Source organism: Sander vitreus, chromosome 17 (assembly GCF_031162955.1).
Source record: "Sander vitreus isolate 19-12246 chromosome 17, sanVit1, whole genome shotgun sequence".
Taxonomy (NCBI): domain Eukaryota; kingdom Metazoa; phylum Chordata; class Actinopteri; order Perciformes; family Percidae; genus Sander; species Sander vitreus.
Window position 1 is genome coordinate 30,507,043 of NC_135871.1, and position 22,500 is coordinate 30,529,542.

At 44.3% G+C, this 22,500-nt stretch overlaps 1 protein-coding gene across 2 annotated transcripts in view; it reads left to right on the plus strand.

Moving 5' to 3' along the window:
• Positions 1–22,500, plus strand: part of LOC144532190 (spectrin beta chain, non-erythrocytic 1-like) — a 174,054-nt gene that overhangs the window by 61,019 nt on the left and 90,535 nt on the right. Inside the window, exon 1 of one of the 2 annotated variants that reach the window (XM_078272807.1) lies at positions 7,517–8,474. The exons of the other annotated variant lie outside the window; for it this stretch is intronic. Within the exon in view, the coding sequence (XP_078128933.1) occupies positions 8,240–8,474 (235 nt within the window). The 5' untranslated portion in view covers positions 7,517–8,239. Of the gene's footprint in view, positions 1–7,516; positions 8,475–22,500 lie in introns of those variants that run through there. 2 annotated transcript variants of the gene reach the window in all.

The following is a 22,500-nucleotide window of genomic DNA, read 5'->3' on the forward strand; positions in this document are numbered from 1 at the left end:
GTAACTAGTAACTAAAGCTGGAACAGATGAATGTAGCGGAGTAACTAAAGTAACTAGTAACTAAAGCTGGAACAGATGAATGTAGAGGAGTAACTAAAGTAACTAGTAACCAAAGTAACTAGTAACTAAAGCTGTAACAGATGAATGTAGCGGAGTAACTAAAGTAACTAGTAACTAAAGTAACTAGTAACTAAAGCTGGAACAGATGAATGTAGAGGAGTAACTAAAGTAACTAGTGACTAAAGCTGTAACAGATGAATGTAGCGGAGTAACTAAAGTAACTAGTAACTAAAGCTGTAACAGATGAATGTAGCGGAGTAACTAAAGTAACTAGTAACTAAAGTAACTAGTAACTAAAGCTGTAACAGATGAATGTAGCGGAGTAACTAAAGTAACTAGTAACTAAAGCTGGAACAGATGAATGTAGCGGAGTAACTAAAGTAACTAGTAACTAAAGTAACTAGTAACTAAAGCTGGAACAGATGAATGTAGCGGAGTAACTAAAGTAACTAGTAACTAAAGCTGGAACAGATGAATGTAGTGGAGTAACTAAAGTAACTAGTAACTAAAGCTGGAACAGATGAATGTAGTGGAGTAACTAAAGTAACTAGTAACTAAAGCTGGAACAGATGAATGTAGTGGAGTAACTAAAGTACAATATTTCTCTCTGAAATGTAGTGGAGTAGAAGTAGAAAGTGGCATGAAAAGAAAAGACTCAAGTAAAGTACAAGTACCTCAACATTAGTACTTAAGTACAGTACTGGAGTACATGTACTTAGTTACTTTCCACTGCTGCTGTGTGTAGATATTTGGGTTTGGGCGTGTTAGTTTAAAGATGGAAGATTTCTTCTCCTGGAGATAAGAATACACGCAGTGTGTAGCTGCTGGTGGTGCGTTCAGGGCCCAAACATGTGTCGCCATGGTGGTGAATTTCACACCGACACGCCACCTCACCCTCCCCACCACACAAAGACATTCCCGTGAGGTCGGAGCGCCGGCAAACAACAACAACAACAACAACAACAACAACAACAACAGGGCCAACGGCGGCCATGTTGGAGGAAAGACAGAGTCGATTTCCTGCCCACGTGAGTGTCCTGATGTTTATACGTGTGCGTCGGTGTCAGCAGGGCCTGTGTGTGTCCGTGTGTGTGCGTGCGTGTGCGTGCGTGTGTGTGTGCGCGCGCGTGTGTGTGTGTGTGTGGTTAGGACTGTTTGGATCCTTTACACTTTCTACAATGGGAGGATTCTTCTTTACTTTTAATACTTCAAGTACATTTTCCTGATGAGACTTACAGAGTTTTACTGATGAATACTTCTTCCGCCGCTGGCGCTCCGGCTCTGCTCTGGCTGGATGAATGGTGCGTTTAGTTCGTTGGCGGGCGCCGCCCCGGGGATGCGGAGCCACGAGGAAGCCAGCTGACGGGAGGAAACGCAGCGTGACGTTCGGCACAGAAGGTGTTGTCATGCACTGGTTCTCAACAGAGCATAAAGTCTCTGTCTGCTGCAGACAAGTTTGGGCCATCTGTTGTCTCTATCTATCTTTACACCGCTCAGTTTGGGTTTTTAAGCATTAAGACAACGGCTACAGAATATTTTGTTCTGTATTGACAGGCTCAATACTTGAAAAATCGATAATTATTAATTAATATTTCTTTAAATTACATTTATATCTGCATTTATGTCAAAACCTTGAGACTTTCAAACATCGACATGTCATTTATTAATATGTATTTGTGTCTAAACGACATAGAAACATCTATTCCTATTCTTTTTTGCCTGGAAACGCTTCCAACACGCTTGCATGTCGCGTGAAAAATAGGCGTCTGTCCCATTTCTAGCACGTAGGGATCTACCGATATGGATTTTTTAGTGCCGATACCGTCTTTTTTTCATCATCCTTAGCTGATGACCGATACGGACTGCTGATATTTTGGAGCCGATACTGCTTTTGCTCCCTCAATTTACGTCATATAAATGTAAACTGTACCCTGGATTTGTTTTCGGGAATCTGCTCTTTCCGTTTCTTTAAAAAATAATAAACAAAAACACAGATCAGTGTCACTTCTGCAATCATCTTACATTCATATCACCCAAATGATGTGTGCAGTGTGCATCATATGGATGAGTGTGCTGCATATGGTGCAACTGTGCAAGGCTAAAAGGCTTTCATCAACATCTACAACACAGCCTTGATGAGGCATTGCTTGCTGACATATTATAAGACAGATATAATCAGGTCATCACAAAATGTCCTTTGTCAACACATTTAAATGATTTAAGAAAACAATAAACCTGAAAACTAGCCATTGAAATAAAGTCCTTGATTTGTAATTTAAGACAGCCATGGTGCTGGAAGCCTGGCAGGCTTGCTGGTGCTGAAAGCCTGCCAGGCTTCCAGCACCAGCACTCTGTTAGTGGGGGAGGGGCAGTGCATGGTCTGCATGTGAACTGCAGCGTCTCCAGCAACACAGAGCTGCCTGTGGACGCCCGTCTGTAAATAACGTCGGGAAAAAAGTATCGGCGAACGCAGCAGCCGCTTATCGGCCGATGCCGGTCTATCACTACTAGCATGCACGCGTTTTCTTTGAGACGTGCATGTCACGCAGGCAGTGCAAGCTTTAACCTGTTAACATGGGAGCCGAAATAAAAACGGACACGCCACGCAGCCAGTGTGCAGGAGGCCTTAGGCTTAATTATGTTGAGGGAACAACTGCCGTGCAAACAGTAAGTGCCCTCAAAGGATCTCAACTCACATCTTAACCCTCTGCTGTCTTCCTGTCGACCGTGCAACGTTTTGTTTTTCTGGGTCAAAAGTTTAGTTGTTCTTTTTAGACATTTGTCACTTTTCCCAGCCTTTTTGTCCAGTTTTTTTTGGTCACTTTTTACGATGTTTTTGTAGATTTTTCTCCGGCGCTTTATTGATGTTTTTGTCTGTTTTTTCGCTGCGTTTCTGAAGCTTTTTCTGGAATTTTTGTCACTTTTTTTCAACGTTCTTTTGTCATTTGTTTAAAACACAAACAATAAAAGTCGTGAACTGATCGTTCCTTTTACTTGTGAAGAGCATTGTATGGAAGCATCCACGTTACTTTCTTTGACAATTTGGTTGAAAGAAACCCAAATTTCTGATTCTAGAAACTTTTTGAAAAGAAAGAACAACAGGAGGATTGTTCCGGTTGTCTGCGTGACCTTTGCTCTCATTCTGTCTGTGAATAATCTACTTTGGTGTTCTAGTTTGGGAGTAAAAGTGAAACTAATTCTGGGTGGAGTTGGATTTATGCTTTAAGAAGTGAAGGTGAAGGTCGGTGACTTATAATCAGTTAAGAAAAGTGTTTCATCCTGACACTGAAGCTGTGTTTGAAACTGTTCCCTCATTCCCTCCACTGGGGAAATTCCTGTGCTACAGCAGCTCAAAAGAAAAAAATGTACACACATCAGAATAATACAGATACACATTAAGTAGACATAGGAGAAAACGTATACATAAAGTATAGGGAATAGAAACAAATATAATTAGTTATAATAATAATAATAATAATAGTAATAAAACAAACATTTAAAACATTAAACACCCTTATATCAACAGACCGTATATAAACACAGATGTACAGATGAATAGAAATGACATATTGCATAGTTGGCGACGACGGCGATTAGTGCTACATTACGATGTTGTATTAAAGAGTCTGACTGCTGCTGAAATGAAGGACCTGCGGTAGCCCTCCTTGTTGCACTGAGGGTGCAGCAGTCTGCTGCTGAAGGAGCTGCTCAGGGACGTCCCAGTCTCATGTAGGGGGTGAGAGGTGTTACCCATGATTCATAGGGTCCTATCCTGCACCCGGCGCAGCGCAAAGCCCAATGCAAGTGTCTTTGCTAATTTAAGACTGACGTAGGTGTCAGTTTCCCGTCCAGCGCCCGCGTCGTTTAAACAGCAAATGTACCTGCTCCCATCTGTGGCCCATGGGCGTGCTGGTCTTACAGGGAGGTGTGTTCAGGTGCATTCTGGGCGTGCTGGTCTTACAGGGAGGTGTGTTCAGGTGCATTCTGGGCGTGCTGGTCTTACAGGGAGGTGTGTTCAGGTGCATTCTGGGCGTGCTGGTCTTACAGGGAGGTGTGTTCAGGTGCATTCTGGGCGTGCTGGTCTTACAGGGAGGTGTGTTCAGGTGCATTCTGGGCGTGCTGGTCTTACAGGGAGGTGTGTTCAGGTGCATTCTGGTAGTATTGCTATCTTGAGGCAGTGGGAAGTGATGGCACCATTGACCAACAAAAACCTGGTCTAAAGTCAATAACGCAGCATTTCATTGTTATTTTAACAGAGCATTAGTAAAATGCTCCTAGACTCGTGCACAGCACGTGCACACTATGCTTGTTACACACACAGGGACGCACAGCAGCACACACACATGCAGAAGATTACAAATACAAATATTACAGAGCAAATCCTCCATCATAACAGCAATGCTCCAAGGTCCAAACGCGCCTGGCTTTTAAAGGGAATGGGAGATGATCTCTGATTGGTTGATTGCATGTTACGCCCAAAACACACCTCTGATTAATGAAGACACTAAGGTCAACCCTTTAGAACCATGCGCCCGGCACACGGACCCTTTTTTCTGCTGTCAACATAACAACAAAACATTGTAGTGTCAGTAGATGAGCTGGTTGTTTGGTGACTGAGGCATCATGTAAACAAACCCAAACTAAAATACTTCTACTACGTCCCTGAAACTAAGAGAGCACTCAGGAGGATATTAAAGGTTACATATTATATATGTTGCATGTTACATTGTATGTACTCTCAAATTATCCATCCATCCATCTTCGTCCGCTTATCCGGGGTCGGGTCGCGGGGGTAGCAGCTCCAGCAGGGGACCCCAAACTTCCCTTTCCTGAGCCACATTATCCAGCTCCGACTGGGGGATCCCGAGGCGTTCCCAGGCCAGGTTGGAGATATAATCCCTCCACCTAGTCCTGGGTCTTCCCCGAGGCCTCCCCCCAGCTGGACGTGCCTCCACATAGTCCTGGGTCTTCCCCGAGGCCTCCTCCCAGCTGGACGTCCCTCCACATAGTCCTGGGTCTTCCCCGAGGCCTCCTCCCAGCTGGACGTGCCTCCACATAGTCCTGGGTCTTCCCCGAGGCCTCCTCCCAGCTGGACGTGCCTCCACATAGTCCTGGGTCTTCCCTGAGGCCTCCCCCCAGCTGGACGTGCCTCCACCTAGTCCTGGGTCTTCCCTGAGGCCTCCTCCCAGCTGGACGTGCCTCCACATAGTCCTGGGTCTTCCCTGAGGCCTCCTCCCAGCTGGAGGAGGACCCAGCTGGTTTTGAACGCGGCTTTAGAGAAAATCTGTAGGAGGAAAAAGCCTCCTTAGCGTCAGTCTCTGCTTGTAAGGTTTGTAAATGTGGCGTTTGAGCTCCTTTTTCCTGCTTTTAAAAGAAGATACTTGATACTTTTCTATTCAAAAGTTTTGGACGGTTGATCCGTCTTTCTGTCATTAGACGAACATGATTCAGATCACTTGGGTGTTCATGTTGTGTCTGTGGATTGCTCCTAAATTTACCAAAAGGTAGCATTAGATAATGCCTCGTATGTAGCCTGACCAGCCAGCCCCACATCCAGATGTTGGGTCTGGGAGCTCCCCATTGGCTGGGCTCAATCAGAGGGGCGGGATCAACGGTTGTCTGTCAAATTCCCTCTGCACGCGATAGGATAGCTCTCCAACCAATCAGAGCAACGCTAGCTGATAGCTTACACTTTAAACTCTGAACACGTCTTCCTTTTTTAAGAATGACTTCAGGGCCGTTCGATGTTTCTCATTTCATTTCAACAGTTCTTAAATGTTTTCGGTCATCTGCAGTTATTTCAGGGTAACGTGAATATTTCTTCCACGTATAGTCTTTGTGTCTTGACCTTTGACCTTTGACCTTTCACCTTGTTGCTCGTCGTCTCTTTACCGTCAGTTATACAGGAAGTGGAGCTGATTCCCGTGTGTGTGTGTGTGTGTGTGTGCGTGTGTGTGTGTGTGTGTGTGTGTGTGTGTGTGTGGATGGACAGTGGGATCAAACAGGAAGTGCTTGCGGGGCTCAGACAGGAAGAACATCTCCACAACAGACTCTAATATTAGAGCTCAGATATTCTCAGGATGTTTGGACACACACACACACACACACACACACACACACACACACACTCCACCCAGTTTCCTGTCCTTAGTACGACTCGTCCTCTCTGCACACAGTCTTTTTTGTCAGAGTCACGGTGTCGACATGACTTCTAGAAAGCAGAATGAGTGTTTTCACGTGAAACCGTGTTGAGTCTGTCAGGCGTCTAGCGTTCATCCTTTCTCTGTCCGTCTACGCCCTAGAAGCACCGAGAACAGAGGTGCCCAACTTATTCCACATGAAGGGCCAAAATGTGATAGTAAAATAAAATGTTGATGTTGAAGAATATACCGTAAGTCTTGTAATTCCTCGTAGATAAAACGTACGTATTTACGAGTTTTTCTGGGTCAGAATTTAAAATGAAAAACGTTTTCAACGTCAGTTTTATCCAAGCTTTTTGGTCACTTAACACACACACACACACACACACACACACACACACACACACACACACACACACACACACAGAGCGACACACACAGAGACACACACAGAGCGACACACACAGAGCGACACACACAGAGCGACACACACAGAGCGACACACAGACACACACACTCTCAGAGACACACACACACACACACACACACACACACACACACTCAGACACACACACTCAGACACACACACACACACACACAGACACGCACACACAGACACACACAGACACACACACACAGACACACACACTCTCTCTCTCTCTCTCTCTCTCTCTCTCTCTCTCTCTCTCTCTTTTTCTCTCACACACACACACACACACACACACACACACACACACACAAACCTGAAATCAAACCTGACCCGAGGACAACAGGAGGGTTAACAGCACTGTGCTTTCCATCTCAGATGAAATACTTTTAATAAACGTACGTTTCATAGTCGTTACGGTTGGGATTTTACAGCACTTTCAAACTGAATAAGCAAATAAAGTAAGGAAGAAAGTATAACACAAGACAGCAAAATAAATAAATAGTTTTCATCTTTACGTCTCCACACTTTATCACCTCCACGGGATGTTGAGTTCAAAAATGTGAACAAATGTCTCTCGTTGAGCATCCTTTCACCTTCAGTGTGAACGCGGCCGCTCCAGCGTGCTCTCTCTCTCTCTCTCTCTCTCTCTCTCTCTCTCTCTCTCTCCCTCTCCCTCTCTCCGCCCCTTATGCAAAAGCCTCGATGACATCACCCCTGAAAGCGAGGGCTGTGATTGGCCGCTGGGAGGAGTAGCTGCCCCTGCAGCCAGCCCCTCCCCCGTCGACTCTCCCTTCTGTCTGAAAGGTGTTTCAGTGTCTGAGAGCCGCTGCTGCTGCTGCACGCAGGAAGACAAACCCACGCTTTCATTTCATTCTCCACCTCCCTCCCTCCCTCCCTCCCTCCATCTCTCCCTCTCTCTCTCTCTGCTTCCTGCTCCATGTCTCATTGTGCTGCTTCTTCGAGCGGCGGATGGCTGGATCTCTGAATGAAGGGAAGGTGTGACATGTGAAGACGTTGACAGATGGATGCACGGAGAGAAAACGGGAGCGTGGTGCTGTCGCCAGCGCTGTGCATCTGCTGAGCCAGCCATTCCTGCGTTCACACTGCTGAAACATAGAAAGAGAGAGAGAGAGAGATACTCTGCAGTTCCTTTCCTAAGTCGCTCGCCCTCCACAGCTCAGTCCTGGAAGCGTTTAGGAAGGGAAGAACAGTAAGTCTCCCTTTCTGTTGAGACTACAGACGACCCTGGGATTATTTCTCTACAATATTACAAACTGTTGTGCGTTTGAAACTCAGGTTTAAGTCATTTCAGGCACTTCTGAGCTCATTTATTCCCCCGGGAACTTGTTGTAGCCTCTTGAAAAGTGTTTGAAACTCACACTGCTGTTGGAAGTTTATTCTCCGGGACGCAACTTTATCCCACTGGAAACCCGAGCTTCACTCTGTCTGCAGAGACGCTCAAACTCTATAAACTTTCATCCAACCTGGAAGCTCTTTCATCCACTTGGGAAGCTCTTGTAATTTCCGTGCCGAGTCTGTCCTGGGTCTGATGCCTCTGTGGACTCGTCCTGTTTTAATATTTTTACTTTCCTCTCTGTGAGTTTTCATAATGGAGCTTCAGAGCGCCACTAGCGCTCTCCCCGGCCCTCTGTCCCCAACTTTGGACTATGCCGGTGCCCTGTCGCCCCTGTCCAGCGGCCCTGGACCGTCCCACGCCTCCAGCCCTGGCCGAGGCACAAGCCCCAGCCTCAGCCCCATCAGGGGGCCCAGCCCCGGGCCCGGCTTCTCGGGCCAGGCTGCCTTTAACTACAACCAGCTGGAGGGGAGGTTTAAACAGCTTCAAGGTAAGATTGGGAGGAAGAAACATCTGCTGGTTTTGTGAAATGTTCATGCAACATATCTTTTAGGGCTTGTCCCGATTGGATTTTATCACGATACTTGGGTGATACCGATTGGATTTATATTGCTGTCTGTCTGACATTTATTTCATTTGTAAAGAAGAACATAACATGGGGCTGGGCGATATGGAGAAAATCAAATATCACAATATGTTTGACAAAATACCTCGATATCGATACCACAACGATATTGTAGTGTTGACTATTGGTGCTTTCACAAAATATTTACACAATGAGATTTTAGATAATCATCACTAATGTGGATATAACGATACGGTTTCTGAACGTGTCCTGCCTTCAGTCTCCGGGTGAGCTGGTCAACATCTGCACGGCTTTCTACGTCACTAGCCGAGACGAGGTGGCTAGGTGGCTAACCGTTAGCATGCTAGCTCGTTCTCAATGGCAAAACACTGCTACAACACACACTAGTTCACCATAATCTACAAAATAAATTGTATAGAACTACTTCCATGTCCCTGTTCTGCAGGTATTCCACGCAGAGTTGGAAGTGCGCCCTCGCTTTAGAAGAAGTCTCCCAGCTAATCCTGCCTTGTACTACTGAAGTTGGAGAAACGGCTAGCTAGCTCATGTAGTCCTTACCTAGCTACTGAGCAGGTAGTCCTTACCTAGCTACTGAGCATGTAGTCCTTACCTAGCTACTGAGCGTGTAGTCCTTACCTAGCTACTGAGCATGTAGTCCTTACCTAGCTACTGAGCCTGTAGTCCTTACCTAGCTACTGAGCATGTAGTCCTTACCTGGCTACTGAGCGTGTAGTCCTTACCTAGCTACTGAGCGTGTAGTCCTTACCTAGCTACTGAGCGTGTAGTCCTTACCTAGCTACTGAGCCTGTAGTCCTTACCTAGCTACTGAGCGTGTAGTCCTTACCTAGCTACTGAGCGTGTAGTCCTTACCTAGCTACTGAGCATGTAGTCCTTACCTAGCTACTGAGCGTGTAGTCCTTACCTAGCTACTGAGCATGTAGTCCTTATCTAGCTACTGAGCATGTAGTCCTTACCTGGCTACTGAGCGTGTAGTCCTTATCTAGCTACTGAGCATGTAGTCCTTACCTAGCTACTGAGCGTGTAGTCCTTACCTAGCTACTGAGCGTGTAGTCCTTACCTAGCTACTGAGCATGTAGTCCTTACCTAGCTACTGAGCATGTGCGACTGCCAACAAAGATGTTCCAGCAGTGAGAGGTCTCACTCTGTAGCTAAAACAGAGACCTGAACACAGGGTGAAAAGAGGAGCTGCAGCAATGAGCAGTACAACAAAAATATGGTGTTTTCTGAAAATTAAACCATGTAAACCTATTCTGGTACAACCTCTAAATACAATTATGAACCTGGAAATGAGCATTTTTTTGCATTTGCCTATGCTGCCTCTGCCACGGGCCAGTCCTGGTTTAGTGCCTTGCTGAAAAGGGGCAGGGAGCTGATGACATCACCGTTTAGCAGTCAGCTGTCACACCCAGATTCTATCAGATAGGTGTGACCGCTGACCCTTCAGCCTGGCCTCGGGTGTTGGCTGAGGAATGTCCAAGTAATCATATTTTATTAACGGGGAGTGAGTGAGTTATTCATTTCTAGATAATGATTCACTCCAGAGCCCCTTAAAGAGACAGGGGATTTAGTTTTCCCTCGTGCACACAAGAAACTTTCTGCACAACATACTTTTACCAAATCTAAGATTAGCAAAATAATAACAAAGTACTGCCAACCAGTGGTGTAGTCTAGTTTTTTGTTTCCCTCCCAGCTTTAGACTCACCTGTCCCAGAGTGACAACCCCATAGATTTTTTACACGGGGTTAAGTGAGCATCCGGAAAGCATCCTATGGGGAGATCTTTCGGCTAACAAGCCATCACCTCCCGTTAGCATCCCATTGACTCCCATTCATTTTGATGTCACTTTGACAGAGAATACCTTTACATCTGAAGCGTTTAAAGACTCTATTTGTCCGTTGTTTATTTCTAAAGAAACACAACGATGTATAAAAGGCTCCATTACCTTGTATCTCACGTTATGGCTCCGTAGCAGACGTTTTTATAACAATAGGCTAACGATTGGGTCATAACCACGAGACTTCCTGTCTCATAGTAGAGGAGTTACCGTATAGTACAGGAGAAGCTCTCAGGCAGTTTGGACTTCCATCAGCTGTTTAAGTGTAATGACTAATGTTAACTATCATTTTAGTGATCAATAATGAGCCTGTGTCTATGTTATCTCCTTACATATACCTACGCTCTCCGTCTCTGCTAGATTGGGAATGATTGAGATTTCTCTTGGCACAGCTACCAGAAGACTTCCAACTTTCAGACAGGTTGCTCACGTCACATCTACGTCTTCAAGCTCAGTTGGAGGCTGCTCAGTAACGCTCAGCCATCACTGGGAAAGAGCTTCTCATTCACTTCCACTGTTCTCCGTCGAAGTCTATGGCGTCGCTGTGTCCATTTCTTTTACTGTCTATGGTTTTTTGTAACGTTCCCGCATAAAGCATCCGCCTCATCTGGCTCATTTCCTGGAGTCCCTAGAAGCTTTCGGCAGTATAGCTTCGGGGGCAGGCTTACCAAAACACTGAAAGAGTGTAGTTTAAATTTGCTTTTGTTTCATATATCCTCTTTAGTGATTCACGTTAGTTAATTTCATATTTGTACACAGAATGACCGCCAAGCAAGCTAGTTGTTCCTACGCGACTCGCAACACAGACGGTGTGAATTTATGAACGTAAGTGTGAAAGTTTTCTCACAAAACGATCATCGTTACGTAACGGTATCCTTGCGTTTTTGTAAGTGTGTATACGGAAATCCTTGACCTTTCCTAGTGGGTATACTCCGTATACCTGCGTATCACGTAGACAAGGCAACGAAAGGCCAGATTTATACGGCCAGCAGCCTCGGTTTGTGAAAGGCAACAGCAAGAGTCATTTGTCCTAAACTTAAATGTTGGCAAACTTTGCATTACTGTAAAAAAAATGTAAAAGTAAGGCAAAATTTTTTCTGTTTTTTAGATATGTTCACGTCTGAGTGGGGTAGACTTGGTAACATTGCCATTTTACCACCAGTCTGTCTTTGTAAATGTGTTCAATGCTCGGTGATCGTCTTTGTCTGTGACTCGGTGGCATTTCCAAACCAGCAGATAATACAGCAAGGTAAAACATTTTCAATGAAAGCATTCATTTATATTGTTGCCGTAGAAAGACTTTGTCCTATAACTCATCTTCTTTTGGCCATTAACCTTCGGAACAAGCTTATTAAGAACAGTGCATTTGTACGTAACTTTGGGACCATTGGCCCCCCGGGCATCTTCGCATTAACAAATCTGGCACTCTGGACACCCCTGCCCTAGACTCTTGATATTGAAAAAGCATATTTAGGAAGAAAAAGCCTGTGTTTTAGGAGGCATGTTGGACTGACAGTAGAGCCTAGAAACATCTGACCAAAGTATATCTGCTTCCCGTTAAGAACTTCTCTACCGTCCACATTTCTATATACACGACAACCAACACTTTATCCCAGACGTCTTTACAGTCTGTACAGTTTAGACCCTTGATATTTAGAAAGAAAAAGCCAGCATTTAATGATCATGTTGGACTAAAAACATACGCAATATGTTCATCAAACATCTCAGGGATGAAATAGTTCTCTCTGTCACTGCTGGCTAGTTATGTTTAAGTTATGAATGAATGAATGAATGAAGACAGGCTGGTTTTGCCCAACACCCGCTGGACTTTGCACCTATACTCTAAGATAACGTCTATTGTTTACTCTTTAACTTTCACTGAAGCACGCAAACTACTTCCCCTTCCCATACATGCAAACACAACTTGTGACCTAAAGCACGCCGCAGTTTCAAACTGAAACACCTAAATGTACTGTATGCAAGTTTATTTATTTTCCTCTTTCAGGATCTCCGTTTCACAACCTTAAACTCAAGTGAAATGCAGATTATTTCCAGCGATGCAACTCTAGCTGGAAACTCTTTGACTTTCTCCGTTACTTCGAATACGACAATAAATATATATATATATAAGTGAAAGAGCAGCGCTTGTCCCTCCCTTGTTACCACCACTGAGGTGCCCTTGAGCAAGGCCCTTAACCCCCAACCGCTCCAGTGGAGCTGCTCAGCCTTTAGGTCTTTTCTGATTAAGACGTGTGTGTGATATTCTGGTATTCTTTGGACATGTATACAGCGCATTCAGAATCTGCGTCTCAATCAGGGTTTTTACTGCAGTTTGGGACAGTTTACGGCCTAAGGGAGATTTATGGTTCTGCGGAGGATCTACGTAGACCTTTCGCCGTAGCCTACGTAAGTGGAAGTTTATGTCTGTGTTGGTGGGCGTCGATCGTTTTAAGAGAATAGCAGGACCTGTGTGTGTGTGTGTGTGTGTGTGTGTCAGTCCCGGAAGGGAAACGTCGTGGATATAGACTATGTGCATGTAAACGTAGTCACTGTTGAATCACTTTTAATCTCTGTGTTATTGTGAGGATACTTGGGAAGCAGTTTGAATTCTTGCAAGTAGAGATGGTGATTGTTTACGTTGTGGATAACGTTATTGTCCCCGTGGGGCAGTTGGGATTGCAGCACAGTTGCAAGGCACTTTATGACAGGACATCAGACATATGACACAAACAAATGGTCCGTACATCAGACACCGACAGACATAACATGAAAAACATACATCACACCTTACACTACACTATACACCTTTGGGGAGGACCAGGCTAGCTGGTCATCTGGCTTATTCTGACTGATTTAAGGCTTTTCTGGCTTGTGGTACTAAAGAGAATATGCATCTGTTCTTGGTCAGAAGGGGTTGGCAGAAACGAGGCCTAGATGGCAGTAGTTTAAAATGAGATGCCAGGGGGTGTGTGTTGTCACATACGATGTTATTGGCCTTTCTCACCAGTCTGTCTTTGTAAATGTGTTCAATGCTCGGTAGTGTTATCCCTAGTAACTTGCTGGCAGTTGTCTGATTGTCTTTTTCTGTGACTCAGTGGCATTTCCAAACCAGCAGATAATACAGCAAGTTAAAACACTTTCAATAAAAGCATTGATTTATATTCTTTCAGTAGAAAGACTCATCTGCTTTTGGCCAGTAACCTTCGCAACGAGCTTATTAAGCACAATGAGCAAACTATTTTACACTTCCCAGACCAGAGGAAGCTCTCAAAGGATGTCCGTCATCGTCAATAAAAAGGATTTTTAAAACCAGAATAGTTTTCCGTGGAGAATCGGCAGGCTGAGTTTAGACGAAGGTTAATGGAGGCGGTTTACCGATCGGAGGGCTGATGCCCAGAAACCTTCAGCGTCGTCCCTCTGATCTAAAAGTAGCTCTCCGGCTCGAGGCCAGACGGAGGAAGACATGTGGCTTTGACTCGACGTTTTGTTGGGAACAGGGAAGATGAGGCAGTGTGTCAACGTGTTCTGAAGACCTTCGTGATTATAAAAGCCTGTGGCGTCCTGAAAGGGAGCAAACTACAGTATATGAAAAACCTTTTTAAAGAGCATGTTGACGACCGACCGTAGAGCCTAGAAATATCTGACCAAAGTATTTTGGGTCCTATCTCGCACCCGGTGCAGCGCAAAGCCCGACGCAAGTGTCTTTGCTAGTTTAAGACCGACGCAGTTGTCAGTTTCCCGTCCAGCGTCCACGTCGTTTAAATAGTAAATGCACCTGCACCCATCTGTGGCACTTACAGGGAGGTGTGTTCAGGTGCATTCTGGGCGTGCTGGTCTTACAGGGAGGTGTGTTCAGGTGCATTCTGGGCGTGCTGGTCTTACAGGGAGGTGTGTTCAGGTGCATTCTGGGCGTGCTGGTCTTACAGGGAGGTGTGTTCAGCTGCATTCTGGGCGTGCTGGTCTTACAGGGAGGTGTGTTCAGGTGCATTCTGGGCGTGCTGGTCTTACAGGGAGGTGTGTTCAGCTGCATTCTGGGCGTGCTGGTCTTACAGGGAGGTGTGTTCAGGTGCATTCTGGGCGTGCTGGTCTTACAGGGAGGTGTGTTCAGGTGCATTCTGGGCGTGCTGGTCTTACAGGGAGGTGTGTTCAGGTGCATTCTGGGCGTGCTGGTCTTACAGGGAGGTGTGTTCAGGTGCATTCTGGGTGTATTGCTATCTTGAGGCAGTGGGAAGTGATGGCACCATTGACCAACAAAAACCTGGTCTAAAGTCAATAACGCAGCATTTCATTGTTATTTTAACAGAGCATTAGTAAAATGCTCCTAGGCTCGTGCACAGCACGTGCACACTATGCTTGTTACACACACAGGGACGCACAGCAGCACACACACATGCAGAAGATTACTAATACAAATATTACAGTGCAAATCCTCCATCATAACAGCAATGCTCCAAGGTCCAAACGCGCCTGGCTTTTAAAGGGAATGGGAGATGATTTCTGATTGGTTGATTGCATGTTACGCCCAAAACACACCTCTGATTAATGAAGACACTAAGTACAACCCTTTTGAACCATGCACCCGGCGCACGGACCCTTTTTTCCGCCGTTAAACTAGCAAAAGTGGATTTGGACGCCCTAAACACACCTGCACCAGGCGCTTCACACCGTGACCTCAGATCGTTAAACTAGGACCCTGAGTGTCATCGAAGGTCTCATCAATGAGGGTTTGAGATTGTGTTGTGTGGAGAAGGGCGGATTCTCTCGTGCGTTATCTTTTTATAGGATCATAAAGTGATCTGTGAGAGACGTGGGTGGATTCAGTTGATCTGCAGCGGTGGAAGAAAGCTGGACTGTAGAAGGGAGTCCATGGGCTTTGAAGCCTTGTCTCCTAAAAAAATAACGTTCCCAGAAAACTTAACCGTATTCTGAATGTACATTTGTTCCAGAAACGTTTGCTTTTTAAGTATTGAACATCTCAAAGCCCAAAGAAAGTGGCTTGAAACTCGTATACAAGTGTATTTCACTTCTGCAGAAAGCTGCTGTCGAGCAGAAGTCTCATCTGAAGAGGCTGGTGTATTCTTTTGAATCATTTAGCGTTTAAATCTCTCTTGGAAAAAGCCTCAAAGACTCAACTTTTGGCTGTCTGTGTGTGTGTGTGTCTGTCTGTCTGTCTGTCTGTCTTTGTGTGTGTGTGCACACGTGTGTGTGTCTCCATGTTTCTTGTGTGTGTGTGTGTGTCTGTCTGTCTGTCTATTTGTGTGTGTGTGTGTGCACACGTGTGTGTGTCTCCATGTTTCTTGTGTGTGTCTGTGAGTGTATGTGTCTCTGTGTTTCTTGTGTGTGTCTGTCTGTGTGTCTGTCTGTCTGTCTGTCTGTCTCTTTGTGTGTGTGTGTGTGTGCACACGTGTGTGTGTGTCTCTGTGTTTCGTGTGTGTGTGTGTGAGTAGGTTTAGTGTGTCACATGTGCGTCTGTACAAATCTTCATAGACTGTTTTGAAGATCTGATCTGTCCCTGAAGAATCCACGAACCTTTCTTCAAACTATCATCAAGACTTACAGACATTCAAGGAGTTCCTTTGCTGAAACCCTGACGGTCCCCCAGGAGCCCTTTACCTTCTCACAACAGGCAGATAAATAGGTCTGGGAGTCGGTTTTATGAGGGCAGTTGCGACGCATTTGGAGGACATACATTACTGCGTGGCTCAGGTAGTTCAGAGCAGCGCCTCGCATCCTAAAAGACCGCCGGTTTAAATTCCCAGCGGGGTGATGCATACGGAAGCGCTGGGTGATTATTGCACTGCAAAGAGCTCCAGATGTGAGCGGGAGGAGACTAAGTGGGGGCATCACTCGTTCCCCGTTAAGGCCGAGTATCGAGCGAACGTCCCCCGTTAGAAGTCGAGCAATTATGGACGTAAACAACTCCCCAAACTGCCGTCTGAACTGACTCATGGGAGCTTAGATGCCGACTGATGTCGGGGTTCGTCTCTCAGCCATTCATACATGTATCTCCGAGAAGTAAAGCTCTGTAATTGGTATGTACTCCTCGTATTTATTACTGTCAGCAGCACACGGACTGCTGTCAGTGTTTGCAGACATCAGCTGATGTAAACAAACGTGAACATTAATAACTCCGATAATGAATGCTGTTGGCGTCAATAGCAGCTTCCAATCCTTTGTTTTTGAAATTAGCGGTGGGCGGAGGCTACACTTTGGTTTGCATTTGATTGATTTATGGATTGGGACAGAAATGACAGTTGAACACCGATCACGCGAACGCACACTATCTTTCAGACACACACACACACACACACAGACACACACACACACACACACACACAGAGACACAGACAAACAGAGAGACAGACAAACAGAGAGACAGACACACGTAGACACACACACACACACACAGACACACACACACACACACACACACGTACACACACACACAGAGACACAGACAGACACACATGCATACACAGACCCACATACACACACACACATACACACACACACATAGCATACACACACACACATACACACACACACACACACACACACACACACACAGAGACACACAGACAGAGACACAGACACACACACACACACACACACACACACACACACACACACACACACAGCCACGCTTACAAAACAATAACATCATGCCTGTCTGCTCCGCTGCTCCCATCATCCCCCTCTTTTCCTGTGTTGTTCTAAGCCAGCCAATCAGCGGACATCTTGGTGGTTTGGGAGCCCCCGAGCTGTGTGTGTGTGTGTGTGTGTGTGTGTGTGTGTGTGTGTGTGTGTGTGTGTGTGTGTGTGTGTGTGTGTTTTGGGGGAAAGAAAGAAAGAAAGAGATTTGGCTAAAACGGTCTGGAAGAGAAGCCATTAAAAAAAAAAAAAAAAAAGTCCCAATCCTGTGTGGTTTGGACATTTTTTGCCTACAAGGTGTTTAATCCTCTCCTTCTCTTCTCCTCTTTCTCCTCCTCCTCTACCTCATCAATGTTTCATGAGCCTCCAGCAGAGCGTCTGTCACTGCCCCGATCATCTCCCCCCCCCCCCTCTGTCCTCTTAGTGAAATTATAAAGGGAGCGTCAGCCGTACCGTCCCGATAGAAGTCACACAAATGGTGGGATGAGAGAGGCTTCCCTCCTCCTCCTCTTCCTCCTTCCTCCTTCATCGTCAGCGTAGAGTTGCTGCTCTATGGCTGCCTCCATCGCTCAGTTAGTTGGTTGGTTAGTTAGTTGTCTCTAAGGTCAAAAATGAACTTTATTTGTTTTGAAAAGACAACAAGTTTATATTTATTTATTTATAAAAGAATGAAAGAAATCAGACCTGTGATGTTCAAGTCTTACTGTGTTTATTTCATGTTGTGCACACGTGTTTCCTGTAACCTTCACCTGAGGTTGAGTGAGCAGTATCGCACACACACACACACACACACACAGAGAGGGAGAGAACAGTGTTACTGTTGAAGGTGACATGAGTAAGTGTTTAAGGAAGGAGCTGTGTGTGTGTGTGTGTGTGTGTGTGTGTGTGTGTGTGTGTGTGTGATCACGGCGTCTTGTTCCACACGTAGATGTGCAGCATGAAAGAGCTCTTTGATGGGGGCGCTTGACTGAGCATGCTCAGAGCAACAGAGAGGGGGTGGGGCTTATCTGAGCAAAGAGAGAGAATAGCATTAAGTCAAAATAAACTGTGTGTGTGTCTGTGTGTGTGCGCGGGTGTGTGTGTGTATGTCAGCTGCACAGGATGAATAACAGTTGTTTTTTTTTAAAGGGGAAGTTCACTCAAACCACAGAGATCGTATCAGTTCATAACCAAAGTTTCATTATTGAGTTTCTCTGGTTTTGTTTAAACCCCTGTAAAGCCTCATGTTCCAGACCACAAACCCAACAAGATGATTATGTTTTACGAAATGTAAATGAAAATGTAGCCCCAAAATCACCATCACCAAACCCACCAGACTCCATGTAAATAATCAGGACTTTTAGCGTGTATAGAGCCAGCATATTCCCACCAGACTCCATGTAAATAATCAGGACTTTTAGCGTGTATAGAGCCAGCATATTCCCACCAGACTCCATGTAAATAATCAGGACTTTTAGCGTGTATAGAGCCAGCATATTCCCACCAGACTCCATGTAAATAATCAGGACTTTTAGCGTGTATAGAGCCAGCATATTTCCACATGTAAATGGGTGAATTAAGGGTTTATTTCAACCAAACCAGAGTGGTGATTGTTGGAACAGTGGAAAGATGAACCAAGACGGCTTTTCATAGTTTTATATTGTTTCTGTCGACTTTGAATGTATTTTACGATTATAAAAGTACTGTTTATTTACATGGAGTCTGGTGAGTTGGGTGATGGTGATAATATCCCCTCTTTGGGGATAAAGGTGGGGTTAAAAATGTATGAAAATATTTGCCACAGTTAAGAGTGCCAGAGCGGGGGTCAAGGCTTAATATAATACCATCGCCAAACTCCATTAAAATAAACAGTAATTTAATTATCGTAAAACACACTACATTCAAAGTGGACAGAAACAAAATAAAACTACCAAAAGCCGTCTTGGTTCATCTTTCCACTGTTCCAACAATCACCACTCTGGTTTGGTTGAAATAAACCCTTAATTCACCCATTTACATGTGGAAATATGCTGGCTCTATACACGCTAAAAGTCCTTATTATTTACATGGAGTCTGGTGGAAATATGCTGGCTCTATACACGCTAAAAGTCCTGATTATTTACATGGAGTCTGGTGGGAATATGCTTGCTCTATACACACTAAAAGTCCTGATTATTTACATGGAGTCTGGTGGAAATATGCTGGCTCTATACACGCTAAAAGTGCTGATTATTTACATGGAGTCTGGTGGGTTTGGTGATGGTGATTTCGGGGCTGTTTCATGTTAAACTAAAAGGATCTTCCTCTTTAACTAAAAGGTCTATCTCTGTAGGGATCCTTTCATAATGTTGTCAGACACTTAGAATAATAATCTGAGTCTGTCAGCAGCAACAACAGAACTTTTAGTGGACGTAAATAGACGGTGCACAATTGCCCATCAACGTTCAATTGCGGCTTGTTTCTCACTCAGTACTGGACCAATGTCAAAGATTGTTGTTCCCAGTCGCTTAAACACACAAACATGGAAATAGGGTCCAGGTTCAAAACTACTGAAGTTACCCTTTAACTTCCTTTAATTAATTGTACATGTTGCTTCAGTCAACAAGTATTTTCGAGTCCGTGCAAGTTAATTAAAAAAAGTTATTTGTCATACAAATGAAGTGAAAGCCAAGGCTTTTATTTATTTATTTATTTATTTATATATATATATATAAAATATTTTTTTTATGTTTATCATATCCTGTTGTCTTTGGGTCAAATGTGACCCATTTAAAAAAAAGTTTATCAGAAATTTGGGTTTTTTTTAATAATAAAATAATGTGGATGGTTCCCTACAACACTCCTCACAAGTCAAATAAATAATCAGTTCATTACTTTCATTGAATTTGGGTGTTTTAGTCAATTTTATAACATTTGAAGAAAAAACTATTGATAAAAGAACGTTCAAAAAAGACAAAAATGTCAAAAAAAGTGACAAAAATGTCAAAAAACGGGACGAAAAAAGTGACAAAAACATCAGAGAAAAAGTAAATAATATAACTTATTTATTTATAATATATATAATAATATATAATAATGTTAATAAAGTAACATTTTTGACCAACAGGAGGGTTAAAGGGGCGAAAGCAGCAGTCTCCAAACAACACCGGCTAATTCACAGCTTTTAGGTTATTAGTCATTGATTAAGCTGATTTCCCCTTGAGAGGCTGTCTCCCGTGAGCGCTAAACAGCTGGAGAGATAACAGATGCATGATGGGAAATACATGGGTTTGAGTACAGTAAACGGTCCCTGCTTTGGGGTTGACGTGTCTAAAGATAGAGGCAATAATCTGTATTATTTAACTCAGATAAACGTTGGTGACAGCTGCATATAACTCCAGCTGCAGCGGGACAACAACCCCCCCGAGAGGTAACGTAATAAAGAAATAATTAACCGACATTATGGCCAACACCACATCCTGCTGCAGGCTCCAGTTAGGAGGTAACAGGATTAAAGGAAAGGTTCACAATTTCTCATTGGAGCTGGTTTATTCTGCTGCAAACATTCGTCTTGTTCATGCCGGACACGGTCTCGGTTTTTTTTTTCAAACCTATGTTTCTCATGCGTTAGTGTCTAAATGACTGATGGGAAAAACAATCTTTGACATTGGTCCAGTATTAAGAGAGATCGCTGCAGTCGGCAGCTGAGAAACAAGCTACAATATAAGTTAACAGGGCAATTGTGCAGCTTTTATTTACCTTCACGAAAGTGCTCGTTTAGCCGCTGACAGGCTCAGATTATTATATATTAATATAGATTATTCTAAGTGTCTGACAACATTATGGAAAGGATCCCTACAGAGAGAGACCTTTAAACCTCTTTAAGACCTTTCTGTTTAACCAGAAACAGCTCTGAAGTCGCTAGCACTAAACCCACCAGACTCCATTTAAAAAAACAGTACTTTTAGCGTGTATAGCGCCAATATATTTTCACATGTAAATCAGTAAACTATGTGTTTATTTCAACCAAAACTAGAGTTGTGATGGTTGGAAAAGTGGAAAGACGACCCCAAAACGTCTTTTCATAGTTTTATTTTGTTTATGTCGACTTTGAATGAAGTGTGTTTTACGATGCTAAAATGAGTGTTTATTTACATGGAGTCTGGTGGGTTTAGCGAATGTAATTTCACAGATGTTTTAATGTTTAAAAAAAGGATCTTACTCTTTAACAGAAAGGTCGACCTCCTTAGAAATCCTTTCCATAATGTTGTCAGACACTTAGAATATTAATCTGAGTCTGTCAGTGCAAAACGAGCACTTTTGTGAAGGTAAATACATGCTGGACAGTTGCCCTAGCTCGCTCCACCACTTTGTTTTATCTAACGTTAGCATCTCTCTCTCTCTTATAGCAATAAAAGACGCTCTTGGTTGCTTTTTGCAATAAAAACACAGTCAGCTTCTTCTTTTTCACTACAAAAGCTCCCTAGTCAACTTTTTTCTTGTCAAAAAAGACGCCGAGTGTGAACGCAGCCTTAATGAGTTTGACATGAAGCTCAGGATGAAGATGTTTTAGATTCTGTCGGTTGCTAGATAACGACAGACGCTATTTTCATTAGACACACACACACACACACACACACACACACACACACACACACAGACACAGACACACACACACACACACACACACAGACAGAGACACACAGACATACACACACACACACACACACACACAGACAGAGACACACACACACAGACACACACACACAGACACACACACACACAGACACACACACACACAGACACACACACACACACACACACACACACAGACACACACACACACAGACACACACACACAGAGACACACACACAGAGACACACATACACAGAGACACACACACACAGACACACAGAGATACACACACACACACACACACACACAGACAGAGACACACACACACAGACACACACACACACAGACACACACACACACACACTAAACACACACACACAGACACACAAACACACACACTAAACACACACACACACACACACACACAGAGACACACACAGAGACACACACACACACACACACACAGAGAGACACACACACACAGAGACACGCAAACACACACACTAAACACACACACACAGAGACACGCAAACACACACACTAAACACACACACACACACACACACACACACACACACACACACACAGAGACACACACAGACACACACACACACACACACACACACACACACACACACACACACACACACACACACACACACACACACACACACACAGACACACACACACAGACACAGTGTCACACACACAGAGACACACACACAGACACACACAGACACAGTGTCACACACACAGAGACACACACACAGACACACACAGACACAGTGTCACACACACAGAGACACACACACACACACACACACACACAC